The 25,688-nt window shown below is 35.7% G+C and overlaps 1 protein-coding gene across 1 annotated transcript in view; it reads right to left on the reverse strand.

Moving 5' to 3' along the window:
* Window positions 1–6,489: 6,489 nt before the first annotated feature.
* LOC127787837 (insulin-degrading enzyme-like 1, peroxisomal) overlaps window positions 6,490–25,688 on the reverse strand; it is a 128,110-nt gene continuing 108,911 nt past the window's right edge. The window contains exons 19-26 of the mRNA XM_052315864.1: window positions 24,849–24,953; window positions 24,188–24,389; window positions 23,892–24,100; window positions 20,682–20,806; window positions 20,546–20,597; window positions 20,392–20,478; window positions 7,488–7,610; window positions 6,490–7,146 (exon numbers count right to left, since the gene is read on the reverse strand). Of these exons, the coding sequence (XP_052171824.1) occupies window positions 6,895–7,146; window positions 7,488–7,610; window positions 20,392–20,478; window positions 20,546–20,597; window positions 20,682–20,806; window positions 23,892–24,100; window positions 24,188–24,389; window positions 24,849–24,953 (1,155 nt within the window). The 3' untranslated portion in view covers window positions 6,490–6,894. The remainder of the gene's footprint in view (window positions 7,147–7,487; window positions 7,611–20,391; window positions 20,479–20,545; window positions 20,598–20,681; window positions 20,807–23,891; window positions 24,101–24,187; window positions 24,390–24,848; window positions 24,954–25,688) is intronic.

Below are 25,688 nucleotides of genomic sequence, written 5' to 3' on the forward strand. Positions count from 1 at the left end.
TAGATTATTGTTTGTGCTTTAATTATTAACAGAAGTAATAAATTAATCTATAATAGTTATGGAGTATAATGGATTCTTACTCGGGCCTATTATATATACCTATGACTCTATTAGGTTTGAGATTTTTTGAAATTTCATAAAGTAAAAACTAGAAGACGGCTTTGAAAAGAGATGGAAAACTTCTAAGTGGTCGGAAACTTTTAGATGTGTGCTCTTAAACAACTATGATTGGTGTCAATTTCATATTTTGCTGTGTATTATTTGATTACGAAAACAACAAACCACCTCCCAACAAGAATGCATAGAAGACTATCATAGAAGGGGAATGGCAAACAAAATTTAGTTTCTCAACTAAACTCAAAGAAAACATATCGGAATCACAAAATTTGTGAGAACAAAAATTTCTTAAACTTGATTAAGGGTGAACCCGTACAACTAAAAGCCTAAGAGGTTTTTCAATAAAACCTAGAAACCATAGCAAGGGAAAAATAGTAAAATAAAAAATAAATACCAAAGAAAAAATAACATAAAAATGGACAAAAAAAAAGGGCTTATAATTAATGATTTTGACGAAGTTTGAGACCTAAAAGGACCCTAAATGTTTGACAATTTAGGCACATTGTTGAGCTCTAAATAAGCTTTTCAATGGTGCCTTATAGCGCTAATAACTCCTCTTAGATTGAAAATTATGGTCCATTAGGATACACAAACTAAGCTTGATTAAATTTCTCTTGGTCCAATCGACTCATATATGTAACACCTTATTTTCTCGAGTGTATTATAACTTAGAACACTTTTTGGATTATAATTTTTTTTTCTTAAAAACTATTGCTAAACCATATAATTCCTCATATCCATCCCAAAAATTTCATACATATATCTCGAAAGAGAATCATCATAAACCTCAAATACGGAAGTTAGAATCGAACATAACATTTTAATATTAATCATAAATTAATTCTTACATCCTCATTAACCATAAATAATGTTATACATCATCATTCATCAAAACGTTTAGAATTCGAAGTAACAGAACTTAAATACATAAGTTACATGACATACATTTAATTCATCATGCACTTTGTTAAGTGTCATTTCATGCATCATTCATCATCATTTCTGCTATAATTTCCATCTAGAACGTTTGAATATTTCAAAGGCAAAAGCCAAGTTAGATAATGAATAATCTAAATAAGGAAACAAAACATTTAATACACATGTATGAATGCAATGCACATAACATCATTATTCTTATGTTTGGGTCGACTGCACTTTACTGTTACCTACCATTTTTATAGTCCCCCTACCAGATCGAGGTGTATGGGTGCACACTTGGAAAAGCAACGACTCTAATCCTTAATCCCAAACTCATGCAACGTATGACCATGAATCTCATCGTGCTTATATGCATATTTCATCATCAATACATGTAAATGCAAGCTACATGATATGTTCACATCAAGACATAACAACATGATAAAATCATTTACATAAAATCAGGTTTTTTGGGTCGAACCATTTACCTCGAACGTATATCATAATATCTTGATTCGCATGCCAGACTTCTAATGAACTCAATTCGGAACCTCAACATACCCTAACCATCGTATTTATTCAAGAATGTCAATATTCTATTTTTCCTAATTTTTTCATAATTTCCTTTATTTCCACCTATTTTCCTTAATAAATTCAAACTATATATTTCTCTATAACAATTCATAAAATAACATTCTTGATTTTCTAAAATTTTTTAGAAAATTTTATTCACCTTGACTTAATCTATCAGGCTTCCTCGATATATGTGCCCTGACCTCGAAACGTATGCAAATCCTCAATTCTCGCACACCACCTCGATTCTCGCATAACACCTCGATTTTCGTGCACCCCTCGATTCTTGTGCACCACCACGATGTTCATGCACTGTCTCGATTTTTATGCCCGATCTCGAAATGTGTGTCAAACAATTTTGCTCTTCAAAATCTCCAAAATATTAATAAATCTCCATTTCCTATTTTTCTAGAATTTTCTAACTTTTTTTTTTCATTTTCTTCTATTTTTTTCCTTTTTTTTTTTTTTTTTTCTTCTTCTTCTTTTTCTTTCTCCCACTCTTTTGCTCCTACGCATACCCTGCACTAGTGGCCGCTCCACCATTGATCTGCACTGCCTCTACCACGCGCGCCACCCTGCTTACTGGCTGCTCTGCTCGGCCTCCATGGCTGCTATCGCTGCCACAGCTACCAACCGTTGCTGTTCGCGCCTTCGGCGCTACTTTCGGCCTAGCCAGCAGCCGCATCGGCCTCCACTCGTGCTTGCTGCTTGCACTGCCATGGTCGACTTCAGCCGAAGCTCAAAGCCGCCATCGACTACCGCCATCAACCCCAGCCTCCCGCGCTTATTCCGGCATCCTGTGAGCTACCGTTGCTACAGCGCCTTCGTTGGCTCCTTGCTCGTCGCGGTGCTACTAATTGCTGCCATGGCCGTGACCCACCTCTATTTCTCTCTCTCCCTCGAGATGCCTCGACAGGCTCAGTCCAAGCTCTCTCTCTCTCTCTCTCTCTCGCATTCTCTCTTCTCTAATTTCACAGAGAAAGTGGCCACTGTTAAGAGCCCCCATCCACACACACACATGCGCGCACACACACACATATATATACACCAATCTTATCTCTCCGACAATTGCTCTTGTTTTCCTCCTCAAATCACTTTACAAATTTTCTCATCCCAATGCCCTCAATTGTGGCAAAGTTTGCCCCCATCATGCGTGCATATTTATCATCGATTGTCTGCCACTCTAACCATCACGCATGCATAGCTATAAATATGTATATATCACTATATATATTACTCGTAATAATAGAAAAATTACATATTTAAATCCTAATTTTGTCTCTTTTTTATCTGTGCAATTCTCTAATTACAATTACACCCTTAAACATCAATTAATTTATATTACGATACGAAAAATCTAAAATTAATAACTCATGACTTATTTGATAAGGACAATTTCATCCCTGCGCCCTCATCGAACCCTTGTTTCGACCCAAAACCAGTTCAGGGTTGATTTTTATGAAAAACTGGAACCCCCTTAGGGTTCCATTGACTTCTCAAGAGTTTCCCACAATAATTCGATTTTTCAGTCTAAATCAAAAACTGTATTTTAGCTATATCGAAATCCGTCTCAATTCCATTTTTTTTTAATACCATAAATCTTATCTCGGGATGCTTGTCGAGACCATATCTATTTTCTTAGACAATTACACTCTAGGGTATTCTCTACAGTCGATTCGACATTTATAACTGTAAGAAATTATACTTAAGTATTTAATCTTGTGATAATTTCACCTATGGTCTATGTTAAAATTAATCTTGAGCCCCTTAAAAATTTTTGGCATATTACAATATATTTCTTTGAAACCACCTCTACATAAAAAAATGCATAAAAAACAAATATAATAAGTGTTGGTAAATATGGGAGTGACCAGGTAGAGATAGAATGAGTGTTTGTCGAAGTTAATATTAGATAAGCTCACCTTGACAATTCCAAATGAGATAAAGAACTACAAGATCTATAACCATATTTGTCTAAGAAAACAAAATTAGTTTGGTTTTGTGCCTATGGATAGAGATGTCAAAAGGGCCGGCCCGAGTCGGCCCACGAGCTTTTTAAATGGGGCGGGCCCTTTTGCCATGGATAGGGACTGACCGGGCCCACGGCCCCTTTACAAGGGGGCCGGGCCGGGCCCTTAGCCCATAGGGCCTAGCGGGCCGGGCCCAGCCCTTTTTTTTTTTTTTTTTAAAATAAATTTTTAAAAATAATACATATAATATATACATATATAAATATCAAAATAATACATATATAAAAATTAGTTTTTTTCTTTCTAAAATATTTTCTATCTTAATTCTTAAGTTTTAAATATTATTTCATCATTTTATATTTCAAAATTCTATATGCCTTATAAATTTTTTTGTGAATTGATATGAAAAATAATGTATATATAAAAAGGAGAATGTTTATTTATAATTTAAATATATAAAAAATTTAACTTAAAAATTTTAAATAAATTGATGGTTATTATTTATATATGTTGCAAAATTAAATTTTTTAGTATCCAACATCAATAATTACTAAAGAATAACAAAATTAAAAAAAAAATGAGTAAGGGCCTTACTGGCCCAAAGGGGCCACGGGCCGGGCCGGGCCGGGGGCCTAATTTATTTGGCTCAGCCTGGCCCCCCAATGGGGGCCTGGCTCGGCCCGACCCGTTTGAATAGTAACAAGCCGGGCGGCCCACGGGCGACCCGACCCTTTTGACACCTTGGAAGTTTATAGACTTGAAGAAAACCTATCATTGTCTTTTAATAAAGTCTTGTCGAGAGATTTAGAAAAGAATAAATTTGAAGTATACCTTGTATATATCTAAATTATTAGAGAGGTGTAACATAAACTAAAAATACGTGTCAAAGCTTGTGAAAAAATACACTAAGACTTTCTAAATATAATTGGGAGAGGAAGAGCCTTAGTGTCTATTATTTGCAAGTGTCACATGATATTATGAAGATAGAGAAAAGTGTGATTATTAAACTCAAGTTTTGGAGGAACATAGAACACCTTTCAATATAAAAGTTTTGAAGTGGAGTATGTCAAAAACCAATTGTATGGTATGTAAGTTTAATAAAGTAGAATTGTGAGTGATGTTATAATAAGAATTAAAAGTAAATCATTTGAAAGACATATCATATAAGTGATTATTAATGATTTTACTAATCAAAAATGGTCAATATAAGTGATTATTAATGATTCTACTAATCAAAGATGGTCAAAGAAGATAAGGGTCTCTCACTTATTATATGGTTGAAAAATCCCTTCAAAACTATAAAAAATGTTTTATTAAATTATTATTAATTTTATTGCATGGCACAAAATATTAATCATGATGATTAACTATTAAAATATGTAAAATATGAATATAATTGAAAAGAGGATATTACAGTAGATATAGAATTGTACAGAAAGAAAAAAAAAAAAAAGAGTTAAAAATGAAATTATTATAATAGTCATGCTTTGATAGATAAAATACATTTATAATAAAGGAAATATAAGAAAATTAAAAAAAACTAGTAAGTAACTCTTTAAATATAATATAAGATATAACGATCTTATAAATAATATAATAGATATAAACAATTTATAAATTATAACTCATGTACTCATTTAGTGAGATGAAGCCTTAACAATGTTATTTGTGTTACGAAAAAAAAGTTATTAGTATTATTTTAAACAATTACCAAAAATACATGATAATATATATATTTTTTTTGGTTAAGAGAAAATTAAATTAAGTTTGAGTTTGTAAGGAACCCAAACTTATTCAAGCATCATGATTCGTTGGTTTCAAATCTATCATTGTCCTTGAGTCAACCTTGTTAGCAAGTCTCCTATCAATCATAGTTATTGATGATCTTTTCTTTCTTTCCTTGTATATCTATCTCTCTCAAATCCTAATCATTTATTTTTCTCAAATAAAATATCTTTAATCAAGATTGAACCTATTTTCTAAGTTTTTCTTAAATAAACCCTAAGTGAATTAGAGAATAGAAGAATATATAAAGAGAGAACGAAAACTCATTATCACAAACTTGAATTGAATCCAAATCTCTTGTTTGTGATGTTTGCCTTTGATGAGTTCGGGCCAAAAATCACCACTAGACCGTCATCAAAGTGAGAAGAAAAAGGCTACCATAAAAACACACTAGCAGTAGCGGTCATTGTTGTCATACATCATTGTGAGGGGGAGAAGAGAAAAACAAATTAGAGCAGACAGAGAGAGAGAGAGAGATAAAAACAAAGGCAAATTGATCGAACTCCACCGCTATAGGTTAATAGGGGAAATGTGTCATTTTTAAAAATACAAAATAGTCAGTATAATTTAAACAAACCTCCCAAAAATTTTGAATGGTTGTCAGGGTAGTCTTTTTTTTTATAAGATAAGCCAAATTTAAAAATGAAATAAGGTTAGCTGGTATGCCTATAAAATATAACTAGCAAATAGTTGTTAGGAGTATAAAATGCTATATAATATTGTTGAATTTAGAAATGGACAGAAAAGCATAACCACAAAACATATTGCTAAAGAGGACCCAAAGACCCAATAACTGAAGGATGCTGTTGATGATTAAAGAAACAAGAAAAAAGAGACTTTTCTGAGGTAATTGACAAATGATAAAATTTATCACTAGCTTGTGTTTTTAATTTTACTTCTACAATCAAAAGTAAGAAAACTTTTGAGATTAAAACCTGTAATTATTGTTCATGAACTAAAATTTTAATCACAATCAACTCCCCAAATATGTAAGGGAGAGGCTTGAATTTTTCCTCAAAAACAAGCCTTGCATATTGTAATTAATTACATTTTAACATTGGGTGATTGTATATGCTGAATTTGCTTAAATGCCCAATGCATTTACACACCTTCCATTGAGACTAAGTGGACACTCATACCATATTCTGAGACATTTAGCATTGAAAAATTCTTTATGCCAATCCCAACAAAAAAACAAGAAAAAGAAAAGATGATTTATTTATCTTACAAATCTGAATAAACTGCAATAACACCCTTATAAATCCAGCAGGAGCTGGTAGAAGGACCGAGAGACACAAGTAACAAGTTCATAGCATGAAGAAAATTATAACAAAGATGCATTTCTTTATTTACCAGCTGAGAGGAACATCAATAAACTCACCTTGACAGCAACAGGGGCTGCTTGCTGGCTTTCACTTCTGAATTCCTAAACCATGAATGGAACTTTCAATCATCACACCATGTCAAGATTGATTACTCCATCTGCACTACTCTCTTCAGCAGCAACATCTCCCAAATGATGCTTCAACTCTCACAATTTCATTTGAGCAGAGCCTGCCTTAAATGAACCATAGAGGGGCCTTGACCTCCGGAAACTGAAAATATCATCTATTCGAACAAGGTTGGGTTCGGCTGGCTTGTTTTGGTCTGTTTTGTACTCGGAAGAATGTAGGCTCCCATAAACTTGCACACTCAAGGTTTTCTTTCGAGGGGTGCCCACTTTTATGTACTTGTTGAAGAAATCTATCAATTCTTTTTGAGTCAACTGCTTTAGTGCTGCAACCTGTTTCATTCCCAATTGTTAGAAACAATGTCGCAATTGCAAGTTATAGGATGTTTAATGCAAAGATATCTGTCCAATCCTTCTGAATCAAATGACCAGTTTCATTGCCACTAGTAAGTACCAATAATGGTAGCTTATGCATCTGCCAATGTAAGTGAGAAGTTTAACTTCAGGGTGGATTAATTTTACCTTTTCCTATATAACATTGCCATGATATTTGGATACATCAGCTCCAATTGGAATTCAATGTTTAGAATGGGAACATGGATGGATAACATTCTAAATTTTAATCATGTCAAGGGATAATAACAAATACGCACAGACAAAATAGATCATCATACCTCACATTCTTTCCGATCAAATTTTAGGGTTCCGTCAGAAATTTCTCGCCAATAAAATGCAGATTCTTCCCTCAAATTCTTGTGCTTCTCAAGCTTCATATCAATCAATGCATTAACATTGTTCTGTATGGCCAGTTCAGAAGTCTGTTAGAGGCCTTTGCAAATCAAGAGATTGGTGAGGCAAATAACAATTCTGATGTTTCACCAAAAAGGTCCACAGAATAATAATAGTCAACATAGCATGCATATCAATGATTCATACCTAAAACTATTTGCCAAGCTTTCTATAACGGTAGGGCTACAACTGGCTTAGTTAAAGATCATCTTAGGTATTCAATGTATACACCAATTTTGGGACAATGGCATGGTACAACAGCAATAGACTTCTCAAGTGCCATTACAGGCAGATCAAGTAACGTGATTGATACAATGGACCCCCCCCCCCCACCCCCCCCCCCCAAAAAAAAAAAAAAAACAAAACAAACAAAAAGGAAAATCGTTCAGTAAGTATGATTTGAGAAGGGGAGGAAAATCAAGAAACGGAACATTGAAGACAGAAATGATGCAAGTGCCCATGTAAATTTCTCGGTTTATACTACAGTCATTTAGTGCTTTTATTCCCAGTCTGGCCCCATCTTTCCTGCCTTAGGCTTTGGAATCCTTCACAACTTTTCTTGACACATGAAGAAACTAGGTAGAAGAAATAGGGAAAACACTACTCACTGATTTCATTGATCTGGAAAAAATATATACACAAAAATCCTAAAACTTCTCCTAAAAAATCTGCTACAAAAACTCCTGATTTTTCTCCTAACAAATTCTCCTATTTTATATGAGTAGAATACCCTTTGTTATCTATTTTACAGATCTAATCCAACAATAATTAGGATAACTTTAAGATTTATCTTTTCTGTTTAGACTCTTTATTTGCACGAGATTGCTAACCGAGACTCCTTAGTTTCCTCCAACACTCCCCCTCAAGCTGAGGAATAGATGTCAATTATTCTCAGCTTGCCTCGAAGAGCTTCAAAACCTTGTTTTTGCATGACTTTAGTTAGGATATATACTTCTTGATCTTCTGTAAGGACTTAAGTGAGTCTCATGTCTCCTTCTTCCATCTCTAGCTTGACAAAATGCCTGTTGATTCTAACATGCTTCATCTAGTCGTGCTGCACCGGGTTGTTTACAATGTTGATAGCTGATTTGCTATCACTATAGAGTACTTTAAGGATGATAAAGGCATAGAAAGATCTTTCATCAGTCTTTCTATCCACACTATCTCACAAAACCCTTGATCAATGGCTCGATACTTTGCTTCTGCACTGCTACGAACAACAACTTCTTGTTTCTTGCTTCTCCAAGTCACTAAGTTTTCCCACAGCTTGGTATAATATCTTGATGTGGATCTACTATCTTCAATGGAATTAGCCCAATCTGAATCGGCATAGCCAATAATCCCTCTATCATCACTTTTCTTGAACAATGACCCTTTTCTAGGTGTTCCTTTGAGATACCATGGGAAGCTGCTTCAAGATGTCTTTTAGTTGGGAGATGCATTAATTGACTAATGATGCTCACAACATAGGTAATATCCGGCGTCGTGTGAGATAAATAAATAAGCTTCCCTACTAAGCGCTGAAATCTTCCTTTGTCAACCTGATATTCTTCTTTATTCTTCCAATTGGGCTCTAGAGGAGTACTTGTTGGTTTACACCTTAGTTTGCCTATTTCTCTTAGCGAATCTAGGGTATATTTCCTTTGTGATATAAATATTCCCTCCTTGCTTCTAGCCACTTCCAATCCAAGGAAAAATTTTAACTCCCCTAACTCTTTTACCTCGAATGCTTGTTTTAGTTGATATTTTAATTTCTCAATCTCTTGGTTGTTGTCTCCTGTGATGATGATATCATCCACATACACTATCAGAATTGTTCTTCCATTTTCTTCGATCTTGGTAAATAGAGTGTGATCAGCCTGCCCTTGCTTGTGTAAGGTGTTACTAAACCTTTTAAATCAAGTTCTAGGAGATTGTTTAAGACCGTATAATGATTTCTTTACCTTGCATACCTTTCTTCGTGTGTCATCATCCTCAAAACTTGGAGGTATTTTCATATAAATTTACTCTTCCAGCTCTCCATTCAAGAAGGCATTTTTTACATCTAATTGATGTAATCTCCAGTTTAGATTCACTGCCAATGATAATAAAACCCAAATTGAATTCAATTTGGCCATTGGAGCAAATGTTTCTTCGTAGTCCAAGCCCTAAGTTTAAGTGAATCCTTGGGCTACAAGTCTTGCCTTGTGCCTGTCAATTCCTCCATCAGATTTGTACTTTATAGTGAACACCTACTTGCTGCCTATTGCTTTCTTTCCCTCTAGTAACTCCATGACTTCCCATGTATCATTCTTTTGCAACGCTTTCATCTTTTTTAAGACTGTTGCTTTCCATCTTTCATCTTGTAGTGCCTGATATATATCTCTTGGAATATTCAAACTGTCAAGACTGACAGTGAATGATCTGTATTGAGGAGATAATCTTGAGTATCCAAGATAATTTGAGATAGGATGCTTAATACAAGATCTAATCCCTTTTCATAGAGCAATTGAAATATCTAGATCATCTTCAAATCTGTTTTGTACCTCAGTATCTCTTGCAACCACATTTTTGGGACTTATCTCCGGATTGGATGATTTGGTTGGCTGGGGATCACAAGGTCTTCTTGAATAAACCATTAGAGGTGGTTTATTTTATACCTGGACATCTTCTTGAATTTTGGTGTTCTCTTTCTCTCCCCCTTGCTAGTTTAGGGCTGGAGGAATGGAATCTGAACTAAATTCAGGTCTGATCTGAGAATTTTTAGGATTGAGAATAATGGTTGGTAACGAATCAAAGGGAAAAATAAGAGTAGAATGATTAGGTATAAGAGTGATTGTACCCCAAACATCATCTATTTTGGAGGTACTTTCCAGTAGAGGGGTGTTCTGAAAAAAAGATTGATGCTCGATAAATGAAACATCACAAGAGATAATGAATTTTCGATTAGTGGGGTCATAACATTTATATCCTTGTTGCGTAGGGGAGTAACCAACAAATATGTACTTGAGTGCTTTAAGGTCCAATTTAGATTGAGTGAGTTGGTTTTTGTGTACAAAAACAGTACATCCAAAGACCTTAGGGAAAAGAGAATTCAAGACCCTAGTATGGTTGGGAAAAGATTCAAGGGACACCTTCAATAGGGTTTCAAACCCCAGGGTTTTTGAAAGAAGTCTATTGATGAGATAGGCTGTTGTAAGGACAGCTTCTCCCCAATAGATATTTGGAACTAATTTAGCAAACATCAAGGCTCTTGCTGTCTCAAGGAGATGCCAATTCTTTCTTTCAGCTATCCTATTTTGTTGGGGATTGTAAGGACATGAGCTTTAGTAAACAATACCATGCTCATTTAAGTATTGATTGAATTCATTGGAGAAGTACTCTCAACCATTATCAGATCTTAGTATATGAATAGGTGATTGGAAAATATTTTTGACTATTTGATGAAACCTTTTGGAAACTAGATAGGTTTCAGATTTGTCTTTCATTAGGACCACCCAACATACTCTTATGTGGTCATCAATAAATGTGATAAAACATCGAGTGTTTGTTAGGTTGGGAGTCCTAACTGGTCCTCAAATGTCGTTATGAACCAAATGAAATGGTTTTAAAGGTTTATAGATATGATTATGATGAAAACTCTTGGTTTGCTTTGCAAGGATACATTGTTCACAATGGAAATTCTGAATTTTATTGCTAGGAAGAGAAGGATACATAACTTTAAGATATTCTAAGCTTTGATGTCCTAATCTTTGATGCCATAACATTAGTTCAAATTCCAAAGCTAAAGAGGATTGAACAAAAAACCTAAATTTTGTAGGATGCTCCACTCTGGAAATTTGATAAAGTCCACAATTTTCCTCAGCTTTGCCAATCATCCTCCCTGAGGATATGTCTTGAAAAACACAATGAGAGTGGAAAAATGTTACTGAGCAATTCCTTTCTTTAGATATTGAACAGAATCGATTCCTATGGAATGGAACCTGAAACTAACAACTAAGTTTGTGAAAATCAAATTCTTGCCTTGAATTTCCGAGAAAGGAATAATATATACAGAATTTCTATACTATCTTCTCCTAAATTCTAGCTAATAATGTTATCTCTTCCTAACACCTAGCAGATAGAATACACCATTATTTGAAGTTATTTACAAGATAATGTACAAAATCTTATTCCTACAATTTCTCTTGATTTTTAGGAAGTTTATCCCTTAAGTTCTTCTTCTCTATCTTGATGCAGCAATCCATAACCGAGGCTCATATCTTCATTAGTCTCCTCTTTTGTTTCATACTCTTTCCCACGGAAAGACTCCTTAGAATCCTAGGACTCTCCAACACCCCCCCCCCCCCCCCCCTTAAGCTAAGGAATAGATATCTCTCATTTCTAGCTTGCTAATCAAGGTCTCAAAACCAGGTCTTGACATGACTTTTGTTAGTACATCTGCCACTTGCTCTGTTGTAGGAATATAAATCAGCTTTATACCTCTTTCCCCGATTTCCCTTTGGATGAAATTCCGATCAATCCTGACATGCTTCATTCTATCATGCTGTACCGGGTTATTAACAATGCATATGGCTGATTTACTATCACTGTATAGCCTTGTTGGTTGAGTTAGAGACATTTGTAGGTCCTCCATTAACCTTACCAACCAAATAAGCTCGCATATACCTTGGGCTATTGTCCTGAATTTTGCTTTTGCACTGCTTCTTGCCACCACTGATTTTTTTTTGTTTCTCCATGTGACTAGATTTTCCCATAATTTAGTACAAAACCCAAATGTTGACCGACTATCCATAACTGATCCAACCCAGTCTGCATCAGAGAACCCTTCAGCCCCTCTTTCATCACTCTTTTGAAATAATACTACCTTACGAGGAGTTCCTTTTAAATATCTCAAAATGTGGTATACTGCCGCCATATGTTGTTGAGTAGGAGCATGCATAAATTGGCTCACAATGCTAACTACATGGGCTATATCTGGTCGGGTTAGAGAGAGATAAATTAACTTCCCAACTAGCTTTTGATACCTCTCTTTATCTACCAATAAATCATCATCTTTTTTCACATATTTCCAATTTCTTTCTAGGGGAGTATATCTAGGTTTACAACCCAACATTCCTGTTTCCTTTAAAAGATCAAGAGTATATTTTCGTTGGGAGATCACAATACCTAGTTTGCTCCTTGCCACTTCCATTCTAAGGAAGTACTTCATTGTTCCCAATTCTTTGACTTCAAATTCGTCCTTCAACTTCTGTTTCAGGGTTGTAATCTCAAGAGTATAATCTCTTGTAATAATTATATCATCTACATACACAATCAAAACACTTTTCTTTTCATTAGCAGCATGTTTAATAAAGAGGGTATGATCAGCCTCACCTTGTTTATATACAAACTTAGTGAGTAGAACTGAATTTCTTGAACCATGTCCTCAGAGACTATTTTAATCCATAGAGATATCTATGTAGTTTGCACACTTTTCCATTTCCCTTTTCTTTATCAAATCTGGGTGGAACCCTCATATATACCTCTACTTCTAACTCTCCGTTCCTATTTAGGAACGTATTTTTGATGTCAAATTGGAACAATTCTTAGTTCATATTTACAACAATAGATAGCAGTACTCTTATGGAATTTAGTTTTGCAATCAGTGCAAATGTCTCCTCATAATCTATCCCATAGATTAGAGTGAAACCTTGGGCAACCAACCTTGCCTTATATCTATCCACACTCTCATCTGATTTGCATTTGATTGTGAATACTCATTTGCATCCTATAATCTTCTTGTTTTCCAGGATATCAACCACTTCCCATGTGTGATTGTCTTTTAGTGCCCTCATTTCCTCCATTACCGCCTCCTTCCACTTGGGATCGATCAATGCTGCTTGAATATTTCGAGGTATAGTTGTTTCATCTAAACAGTGGTGAAAGCCCTGAATTGAGGAGATAACTTGGAATATGTCAAGTAATTTGATATTGGATGCTTCACACATGATCTTACCCCTTTCCTAATAGCAATAGGAAGATTCAAATCACTGTCAACTGCATTGTTTCCTTCTTCATTTGTTGGACTTTCCCTTGGTTCTAACAATTGGCCGAGTTGAGGAGCTGGATGTTTACCTCTCCTTGAGTAATCTTTCATTTGCTTTTTCGGGCCCAAGTCCTCCCCTAAGTCAATTTCCATAGGTTCTGCTTGGGATTTGGGGTTCTTGAGAGGATGATAAATTCGGATAACAAGTGCTGGCTGAGAATGATCAGCTGCAGCCTTTTGAATAAAATTATCATTAGGAATAGAATGAGGGATTGGTAATGGAATGGGCATAGGCACGGTAGGATCCCAATGATTGTCTTCCATTCGTGATGGAGTATTTGAGTAATAGGACTCATTCTCCACAAAAGTTACATCACAAGAGATAAAGAATTTTTGTGATGTAGGGTAAAAGCATTTATACCCTTTTTGGGTAGGAGAATACCCAATGAATATACACTTTGATGCCCTTGGTTCAAGTTTATTTCAATTTGGATTGGTTTAATAAACAAATACCACACATCCAAATACTTTGGGAGGAAGAGTGTTTAGAATCCGAACATTGGGAAAGATGGATGTTAGGTTGTGCAAATGGGTTTGGCACTTTAGGACTTTGGAAGGCAGCCTATTGATTAGATAAGAGGCTGTTAGGACTGCCTCCCCCCAATATCTGTTAGGAATAGAACTAGTGAACATAAGGGATCTAGCCATCCCAAGCAAGTGGCGATTTTTTTTTTTCAACTATCCCATTTTGTTGAGGAGTATAGGGGCAAGTACTTTGATGGAAGATCCCATTGATTGTAAGATATTGGGTGAATGGGTGAGAGAAGTATTCCCGGCCATTGTCAGTCCTAAGGATAGAAATAGAGAACTAAAAGACATTTAAAATGAGTTTATGGAAATTCTAAACACACTCTTGTGTGGTCATCAATGAAAGTTATAAACCATCTTGCACCATTTAGGTTAGGTACTCTAGCTAGTCCCCCTATATTGTTATGAATCAAATGAAAAGGTTTAGAAAGAATATATGGGCTAGGTTGATGAGTACTATGGGTTTGCTTGGCAAGAATACAACGATCACACTTAGGTACCAACTTTTCTTTATTCATAAATAAGTTAGGGTACAAGTGTTTCAAGTATGAAAAACTAGGATGACCAAGACATCTATACCATAATAAAATTTTAGAATCCAAACTAACAGTAAGAGAAAATCTATGTGGTACTTGACTAAGGGATTTCTTGTTATCGGAAAGCTAATAGATTCCATCCTTCTCCTTAGCACTATCAATCGTCTTCCCTGAGGATCGGTCTTGATAAACACAATGGGAAGAAAAGAAGGTCACAATACAATCCAAGACCTTTGTTAGTTTGCTTACTGATAACAAACTATAACTTAGGTTTGGCACATATAACACTGATTTGAGTAATAAACCAGCCACACAAACACTCCCCTTTCCTTTTACCAGTGATTGTGTTCCATCAACCATAAGTTCATTTAGATCCTTGTCTCCCATTTGAAAATTATCAAGTGTTGTAGTAGATCCGGTCATATGATCGGATGCCCCGGTATCTACCACCCAATAATTTTTATTCATTCTCCTAGTAGTCAAGGAAAAAGGCTGATTACCTTTTTGTGCCATAGAAGCTGAATAATTTGGTGCTGCATCCTCTGATTCTTTTGCAATATGAGAGCTTTGCAACAATTTCTGTGGGAACTCAATTTGATCATTAGTTAAACCCATACTTGGTCCTTTCTCACTAGTGGGAACACTTGTTAGTGCATATACAGATCTTTCTTTCTCCTTCTTAGGTCTAGGCTTCCAGTTTGGGGGTTTCCCATGTAACTTCCAGCAGGTACTCTTTGTGTGAAAGGGTCGGTTGCAATGTTCGCACCATTGCTTCTGCCTTGGGTTCTCTTCCCTTTTGCAGCAGTGAGAGCTGATCTTGAATTAGGTTCAGTTGGCGTTGATAGCATGACTCTTTTCTGGCTTTCCTCCCTCCTTACCTCTGCAAATACCTCTCGGAGAGATGGTAAGGGTTTAGTACCTAAAAGTCTTCCTCTCACCTCATCCAAATCTGGATTGAGTCCTTGAAGGAAGTAAAAAATCCTCTCCTTTTCCAGCATCTTGCTATATTTTTGGTTGTCCTCTGCACACTTCCAGCTAGGATCATAAAATAGATCCATCTCTTGCCATAGCTTCATTAAGTTGTTGTAGTATTTTGTTACTCCAAAACTGCCTTGCTTGGTAGTTTGACTTGCAGCTCTAATTTCAAAGCATTGAGCTGTATTTTCTAGGTCGGAATAAATCTCCTGGACAGCCTCCCAAACTTCTTTTGTTGCCTTGTAGAATAGATAGGGTCAGTCTATCTTAGGTTACATTGAATTGATAATCCAAGCCATTAAGATTGAGTTCTCCACCTCCCATCTTTGATAATCTCCTGAATTTTCTGATGGAGTTGGAATTGCACCAGTTAGGTAGCCATATTTCCCTTTGCCTTTGATTACCAAGGTTACGGATTGAAACCATTCTCTAAAGTTTCTACCGTTCAACCTATGTTAGGTGATCTGCAAGGTATGGCTATCTAATGACAAGATGTTGTTAGACGCTACAACAGCTGGAACTGTCGGTTGTTAAAGAGTCGAACTGATGGAAGTCTCTGCCTCTGTTGGAGCTGCATTCCCATGGCCTTGGGGATCCATTTGCCGAGGATCTTTAGGTTAGACAGAGCCTAGCTCTGATACCATGAACATAATCAGTTCCTATGGAATAGAACCTGAAACTAACAACTGAGTTTGTGGAAATTAAATTCCGACAGAATTTCTATAGTATCTTCACCTAAATTCTAGCTGATAATGTTATCTCTTCCTAACACCTAGCAGATAGAATACCCCATTATTTTAAGTTATTTACAAGATAATGTACAAAATCATATTCCTACAATTTCTCCTGATTTTTAGGAAGTTTATCCCTTCAGTTCTTCTTCTCTATCTTGATGCAGCAGCCCATAACTGAGGCCCATATCTTCATTAGTCTCCTCTTTTATTTCATACTCTTTCCCATGGAAAGACTCCTTAGAATCCGAGGACTCTCCAACAGATATTTTGCTTACTGATAACAGGTTGCATCTCAAGTTTGGTACATAAAGTACTGAGTTTAGAGTTAAGCCTGCTATGTAAGTTGTTCCTCTCCCTCGGGCTAGGGAGGTTGTACCATCAGCCATAACCACAACAATGCCTTGCTTACAAGGTTCATAATTAGATAAATTTGGAGAGAAGTTGTCATGTGGTCTAATGCTCCAGTGTCTATGATCCAAAAGTTTGTAGGAAACCTTTGAGAAAATAGGTAGTGACTTATATTACCTTGTTTTGCTAAGGAAACCATTGGATTGTTGTTTGCACTTTCAGCCGCCTTATGCACTTTAGTTCGGCTTAGTAGCTGTTGTAGAGCCTTTAGTTGATCTGTTGTAAGAGAAACTGTAATTGAACTTCCCTTTTCAGCTTCTACCAAGTATATGGACTGACCTCCTTTTCACTAATTTCTTGGTTTCCAATTGGTTGGCTTACCATGTATCTTCTAATAGGTGTCTCTAGTATGATGGGGTTTATTATAGTGGTCACACCACTGTTTGTCTTTTTGCACCTCCCCTTAGTTGTGATTGGAAGCTTTCCTCGAGATATATTTAGGGCAGAATTTTGAGAGTATACCTCATTGTTTGAATGATTAGAGGAGGTAGGGAGCATCACTTTCTTCCTATTTTCTTCTCTTCTTACTTTAACAAATACTTCTCTCAAAGCTGGAAAAGGGCTTAGTTCCACGTAATCTACCTCTTACTTCATCTAAATCCGAGTTTAGACCATGTAAAGAGTCAAAAAGTTTCTTTCTCCACCATCTTGTCATACTTTCTTCCATCCGCTAAACACTCACATTTAATCTCATAGAAGAGATTCATCTCCTGCCATAATTCCATCAAGGTGTTATAATACTCAGTAACAAGTTATTACCTTGCTTTGTAGTGCGGATGATAGACCAAACTTGAAAACTTTGGGTTGTGTTTTCAAGATCTAAGTAAATCTCCTTGACAACCTTCCAAATCTCACTAGTTGTTACGTAGAATAAATAAGTTCTTCCAATCTTGGGTTCCATAGAGTTTACTAGCCAAGCCACAACCATAGCATTCTCAGCTTCCCATACTCCATAAGTTGCTGACTCGTTGCTCGGTTTTGCAATATCTCCAATTAGATAGCCTGCTTTACCTTTCCCTCAAACTACCAACATAACTGATTGGGACCACTCTCGAAAGTTGGTTCCATTCAACTTGTGTAGAGTAATCTGAAGTGAATGACTATCAAGAGGAGTAATTGGAACCTGATTGTTCTTCATCGGAAGAGGATTGGTGGTTGAGGTCTCGCTTGTTGTTGGAATCTTAGCCATTGCATGAGCCTAAGAGTCCTTTCTGATATAGAACTCCAGCTAATGGGTTCCACAAGAACCGAGCTTTGATACCATGAAGAAATTAGGTAGAAGAATTAGGGAAAACACTACTCACTGATTTTTATATACACGAAAATACTAAAACTTCTCCTAAAAAATCTGCTACAAAAAATCCTGATTTTTCTCCTAACAATTCTCATATTTTATAGGAGTAGAATACAACCCTTTGTCATCTATTTTACAGATCTAAACCAACAATAATTAGGATAACTTTAAGATTTATCTTTTCTGTTTGGACTCCTTATCTGCACCTGCTAACCAAGACTCCTTAGCTTCCTCCAACAACATATTGTACAATTTTCTTTTTTTGTTGAGCCTTTGAGAAGGATAGATGAGTTTGGCCTCTGTCCAACGGCAATTGAGCCTTGTCCATTTGGAAGTTTGTGTGGAGAATAAAGCTCTTCCTACAGTCAGGAGGGCAACTAACCAATGCTTTCTTTGTAAAAAAGATCCGGAGTTGGTGGATCATTTGCTACTAAAAAGTACGTAGCATTTAAAGCCATTATTACTATCTTTCTTGCTGTATATCACATGATGCTAGCTTTCGTGCTAGATTTTCAGCAATTTTGGAGTTTGGCTTGCTCATGTAGGTGACAATCTCAGGCCTGGAAGCCTCTCCTGTTTAAGGTGTTGAGAGTCGATCTTCTTAAGGGGCCATTCTCATTTCCCTTCAATCATCTTCCACAACATTCCTCTCCCATAGGTGAGTCTGGAGTGGGTTTTGGAGAAACTGAATGATAGAAGGAGGCCTGTTGAGGGTTTTGACTGGAAAGTGGTTGAAGTTGATGAAGGGCATTTCAGTTGAAGTTGCTTTGATTTGGATTATCAATTTGGTGTCTCTGGATAGAGGTTTCTAAGAATGAGAAGGTCTTGATTAGGTAATTGAATATGGAGGCTTACTTGACCCTAGTTAGCCAATAGTTCTCAAAGGTCATGCGCCAATAGCTGCCAAAGAAAGGGAGAAGACCCAAAAATTTACTAGAGTTGTTAATAGGACTGGCAGGGACCAGAACCCCCGCCCCTTCAAGAATAAGAAACAACTAATTTCAATTATTTTTTCATAGCCACATCAAACTTTATTATTAATTATAGATAGCCAAACCATTATGTTCACTTATACCATTAAATGATAATATATACAAACTTACAGATGCATTCAAATTTCTAAACAGAAAATTTTATGTAAGAAAATTTTGACAAAGCTAAATAAATTTTGTATATAGTTTCTCAAAGGTTGCTTACGTAAATTTTTTTTTGCATAATGATAATTTTTATACAGTGTGAGTAAAATTTTTTTCTTGAATAATACTGGCTTTCTCAAAGTTTTGCTCATATAAAATTTGCTTTGACAAAGTTTTACTTCTACAGAACTTATTTTTCACAAAGTTATTATAAAAAAATTTGCTTGTACAAAGTTTTCTTTGTCAAAATTTTGTTATACAGCAACTTTTATATAATGCTTTTATATGAAAGCTTTTATATTTATTAAATTCCAGTATTTTTCATGTCATCTAATTGGATGATGTGGTTTCTATGTTACCATTTGATGGTTTAATGGGATGGGATGTGATAGCTATCTACAATTGAAACAAATAACAAACTTAAATGTGGCTATTGAAAAAAATTAAAAGCCATTTTCAATTTGAAGCAACAAATAAAGGTCAATAAAGAAATAAATGGAAATCTAGAACTCATGTAGCTGACTTTACATCGTGGGATAAAGGCTTGAAATGTTGTTGTATGTAAACATCAGTAATTTGATTAGAATTTTCCCAATTTAATCCTAATTACTACTCCTTTGAATTCTTCAAGTTGGATAATATTCACCGAAAAAGGTATCAGTCTTTGGCTCCAGCACATAATAAACATGGCTATATGCAATATATGTATGTATGTGAATATGCACATATGCACATGTCATGCACAATGACCATAAGAAAAATCATAGATAACAAGAACTCATGCATGAATTATGGAATAATACTTTAAGGTCATAATTACAGTACTAGAAATCCTGTGAGATCTTAAAAGTGGAAAAGCTTGATAAATACTTTAGATGTTTTCCTCAAATCTTTTGATACAATATTTGAAATGTTCTTAGGATTCATCTCATCCCACCCACCCCTGGTGCAAGCACAAATAAAGAAACCAAGTTTAATGCCAAGGTAAAACTTCTGGTTGCATGAAGGAAGCAATTGCATTATTAAATTGCAAAAACACACTTCATTCAGGTCATACTGCCCATAATGATAAACCAGGCCAAAGTAAGAAGATTAGCATTCTTAATCTCACCTTGAATTCATCAGCAGACATCCCATAAAGTGTACTTTCAAACATCTTGAGGAATGCTTCAACTCTTAAATCAACATTTCTAGGATCCTGTCCAACTCGACCATTAGTAATCAAGGCGATTAAGTAATGCATAGAGTAGATTAGCTCTACATACCTTAATAGATGATTGAATCAGAAACTGCACTCCACGGATACCATTATCATTCCTAGATAAAAGTACTTTAAACCTTAAAACAAGCATAGCAAATTTAATTTTATTATATTTTAAGGCATAAAAAATGTTAATGTACCTCTGCCTGAGCCTAGTAATGTAGCCAAGTTGCTCAACTGATCTAAGCTGGTGGAAGGCTGGTTCCTTTGCAATCAATGCAAAAAGCTGAAGTTTCACATTCAGCATGAAATCATCTTGATGAACCTACATTTTTTAGAAAGTTCACTGCAGCAGAACTTGAAAAGGGCATTTCTAAAAGGAAGCTAGCACAACAGAAAAAAAAGGCACTGAAAGATGATCAGAGCAGAATGAAGACAGTAGCACCATTGGCCCCCTTAAGGCACTGGCAACACACCTTTTGCATGCCAAAGGCACGCCAGTTGTATATTATCATTGAGCAGGAAGTGGTAACAACATTTTTGGCAGAGCTTAATCGGGATTTATTGTCTTGTTTAACAGGGAAGTCTGGCTGGCCAGAGAGGTGTATCAGTGTTTCCGGTACCTGGGTCTGACATCCACATCCCCTTATCCTCAAACCAGTATTTCTATGGGGTTTAGGTTAATGATTCAGATCATAAACAATGGATCCATACAACTTAATACGCTCTATCCAGTATTTACACCTTTCAAATAAGCTTTCATAGTAGAACTGACACAACAAAAACCTAGCTTGATAATATGTTCAAAATTTTCTGTGGTTGTTGTTACTGAGCAAGGACCTAGCTTGAGACCATGTTCAAATTTTATTTTTTTTTCTCCCAGTGGCTGTTATTGTTGTCAATCAGTGACTGAACGAGGACCTAGCTTCATAATCTTTTTTTTCTTCTCAGTATCACAGAGTAGAAATGCATGTTGGGACTTGTGAATAAAATACTAAGACTAAAAATTACAATTGGATAACATCAAGCATTGGAAGCCTTACCAAATGAACTCACTGAGCACATCAAAGAAGTGTCTTGGTGTATGTTATTTGCAAATAACATATCTTAGTGGATGAGATAACAAAAAGGGTGAATGTTAAGCTCAAGTTATGGAGGGGTACTTTAGAATCCTTTCAGATTGAGTAGGTTGAAAACCAAACATATGGAATATAAGTTTAGTGAAAATAGAAGTGTGGGTGATCTTTAAGACTTGAAGATCAAGTTATTCTGAAATAAAAAAAAGTTCAGATACCTCAAGATTAATTGTTCAAAAAATGAGAAGATTATTAAAGATGCCACTTATAAGTTAAAGGCAAGATAGTTACAGTGGGGAAGTTCTTCTAGCATTTTATGTAATTGTAAAATCCATTTAAAATGAAAAGAAATATTTTTATCAAGTGATTTCAGAACCAGCTCTTTCATATGGCATGGAATGTTAGGTCATTAATCATTAATGCGTGCAAAATACTAGCACAACTAAGTTGAGGGTGTCACAATAGATGAGCAGCCATGCAAGAAAAGATAGAATTAAAGATGATTTTATGGGGGTGAAAAACTCTTAGGCTTGACATGAGGTATAATGGCCTAGAATCTGTATTAGCCAACCCCAGCTATTTAATTTAAGGCTTGGTTGTGTTTCTCTAATTAACAAGTGTCATATTCAGTTATGCCTTCATTGCTGAATGACCATTTTCCCCAATCCCAATGTGCAGCTATTTGTGATCAGGTCTCTGAAACAAATTGCCAAACTGTTCAATGATATAGTGAACCAAGAATTTTGCAACGCAAGACTAGAATCTCACAAGACAGGTAATGGCAAAATAGCTAGTGCACATCAATGATACAAAACTTACCATTCTTACCTAATTTAACTAAAAGCCACTGGAAATTCTACTGATGCTTCGAGATGTGGAATACATGGCAAAATAATCCAACTATAAAAGTTTACTTAGTTTTCACAGTGCTGCTATTGTACAATAAAAATTGAGGTTGAAAAGTAATCATAGTAAAGCAAGTTACACTACTTCCACTGTTCTTATGGTGTACGTCCACTGCAGCACAACACAATGTCTATCATTGGTCATGTGCAGCTCCTCTTTAAAATAATCCAGTATCATGGGTTCCCTCGCACATGATCAGCCAGCAGCCAATTCGCAGTAAGCAGGCAAGGTATTTCATGGAAAGATACTAGCTGACAAGCCATCCAGTTGATACACAAGGTGCCAAGTGAATTTCTTGAACATGACTTTGGAAGAAAAATTTTAACTAATTGCCTTCAAATGGAAACAACTGGAATAATTTATGACCCCATCAGAACAGGAAGCAACGTAAATTCAGAGAAGTAAAAGAGAGCTACAGTGGTGATGCAAGGAGTTTACCTACGAACTACAGAAATCTTTTAAGGATGAGCCATATCAATGTCAGACAAATAATGAAGATCGATATTTTTGGGCGCTCCTAGAAACACCTATGATACTTCTAGGACAAATTTCATTTTGAAAATGGGGTTTCATAATCCTGCATTTTGATTAGACTTCCAAACACACTGCAAAAGAAATTTATGTGGAACCTCCAAGTACGAGCAATGTCCAGGGTGCTTATGCATGTGACCTACCAGTCCCTGTTATAAAATTCTAAAGGAACAATACCAGAAAAGTAGAATAAAAATAAACATATTGCAATGCAAAGAAGGTGGTGGTAACTTGATGTATATTCAAGGAGACTAGTATTTCAAGAATGGTAGTATTTATTATGTAAGTAACATTTTTTACTATATAATAGACATATAGTGGTAAAAAGTAGCATTGCCAATGTTCTGTACATTTTGTTCATTCAATGTAGTCATGCCTGTGTCTTATAATGTCTCTGTCTTGTGTCCTTGGTCATTCTGCATAAGAATTCCGTCTAGAGCTTCTGTGCTACCTTGTTATAGCAATTGGCATGGCCAGCAGGGAAAAAAGATTTGACTTGAGAAACTAGGTTAGGTAATAAAGCCAGAAAGATCTCTAGAAGTTCAGTCACACTAAGAACTAAGACAAGAGGATAAGAGATGGCACAAGGCAGGAATATGGAGATCATGGAATGTAACAGGTGGCAATTACAAAGTCATAATTTTGGATTTATTCCATTCTTATGGATGCTAGTAAAATCTTCTCTGTATAGTGTATTCTCTGTAGTTGATAAAACATGAGTTTAATCAGCCCAGTATGAGTGGAAATGGATTATAGTGCACAATGAGTGAAAGATATAGCTTTTTGGGTGACAAATGGGTGCTTACACAAACACACGAGCACATGCACTCACTGACTAGATAACTAACTATAAAACTGATAAAGACTTTACCTTTCCCCAGTTTAGAGAATATTTACCTGAATATAATGGACAAGGGCAGAATTTTCATCACTTGGATATAGGCCTTCTGCAGGATAGAAGTAACTCATGCCCCTTTCAAGCTTTACAACTCTATTTGTCAAATGCTGAGAAGGGAATAGAGCTAGGGATATAGGCTGAGGACCCCTAAAGAAAACATCTTCAATATACTCGATCATTGATTCTGCTTCATTTGGTTCAATGTTTCCTGGAGGAGGAGTAGTGCAAAAGTAATTCATCAGAAACAAAGATGCCTAAGACCTTGGCATAGACTATATTCCAATAAATATAGAACCTGCAACATAGCACTCTAAGAAGGCCCTTGAGAGCATCAAAGGAGCAAATTTAGAAAGAGTATCAGCTTGAAGATGAGGAAGAACTTCAAGTCCATCATTCCAAGGCCATGCTTGATCCTCTAGAATCAATGAACAATAGTACATAGCCTGCTTATATGGTTGTTGGAACTTGAAATTTTGATAATCCTTTGTCACCAACTCCTACAAGTTAGGGACCCAAAAAGATAATAAAATAAATATAAACTATTAAAAGATAAGGATTGAAATATGCATCAACTACCAGCTCCTCACCTAAAAATGATTAAGGAGTTTCGTAATTGTAAATTTACAAGAAAAGTAGCCAATACCAGCAAAGGATTAAGATATTACTGAATCCAACCACCTGGATTTGCTCAACATCAATGTCCAAGTTTTATGTTATCCAATTAACTTTGAAGATTTTTCAGCCACCCCCTCCGTCCCAAACAAAAAAACCCAATTAAAGCTCTGTTTGTTTTGGCATAAAAATTTATTTGTAAAGAACGACTTATGGAAACAAATGGCATGTAACTGCAGTTGACTTTGACGTTTCAATTAAAAGTTAATGATGCATAGAGACAAATTTGAAGAAATTAATTTAAGCTGTAATCAGTTGCAGGGCCATGCCAAAAAAATCCTTACCTTGATGACAGCAAACCTTTCAGGCTTTACTTCAAATTTTGAAATCTTCTCAATCACTGTTTCCAGTAGGATCCTTAATTTGTGATTATAACCAACCACAGTAACCTAACAAGAAAGGTAAAAAATTACAAGAGTACAGATGGGAAAAAATCAATATTCTTTTTGTTCAGATATGATTTTGCTAATATATCTGATACTTAACAATTCGTTGCCAAATAACTCTATTGAGGGCTTACTTAGTAGAAGTTTATATTAACTTGCAAGTTTAGAAGGATGAAGTATTCCGAAATTTCACTTGAGCAATCAAGAAGAAACCAATTGTCCACATTCCCCTTGAGATGGCCTTATAGAGCATTTACAGGGAAAAATTGACAAACCACTTATTCTGTTACTTAGTATGCAGAATCGAAATCTCTTGTGCAACCATCCAAGTTAAAGGGGGAACTAGGTTACATATGCAGAAAACTGTAGCATTTCTAAAAACCAATCTTTATTAATTTGACTAATCTTCAATTTAGTGGATGTTAAAAGGAAAATTATCTCCTTGCCACACAAGCATGAGGTGCCAAGAAGAGGGCTGCAATAGTGGCACCTATTGCCACAATTTTCATGTCAAAAATTTACACTTGGCACAAGTGCTTAGGCTACACTTGAGAAATACTGGGCAGGAAAGCTAACTTGTAAATCCATACTTGGCACATCCCCGAGGTTAGAAAATCCAGTACATGCTGGTGCAAAAATCTATCACATGCTTGAATGGAAGAAAAGGAAAATAGACTAAAAGTGAGAGTGCTAAAAGAGAACTATATAAAGAGAAAACAAGGGGGAAAGTGAAGAAAG

Source organism: Diospyros lotus, chromosome 13 (genome assembly GCF_014633365.1).
Source record: "Diospyros lotus cultivar Yz01 chromosome 13, ASM1463336v1, whole genome shotgun sequence".
NCBI classification, from domain to species: domain Eukaryota; kingdom Viridiplantae; phylum Streptophyta; class Magnoliopsida; order Ericales; family Ebenaceae; genus Diospyros; species Diospyros lotus.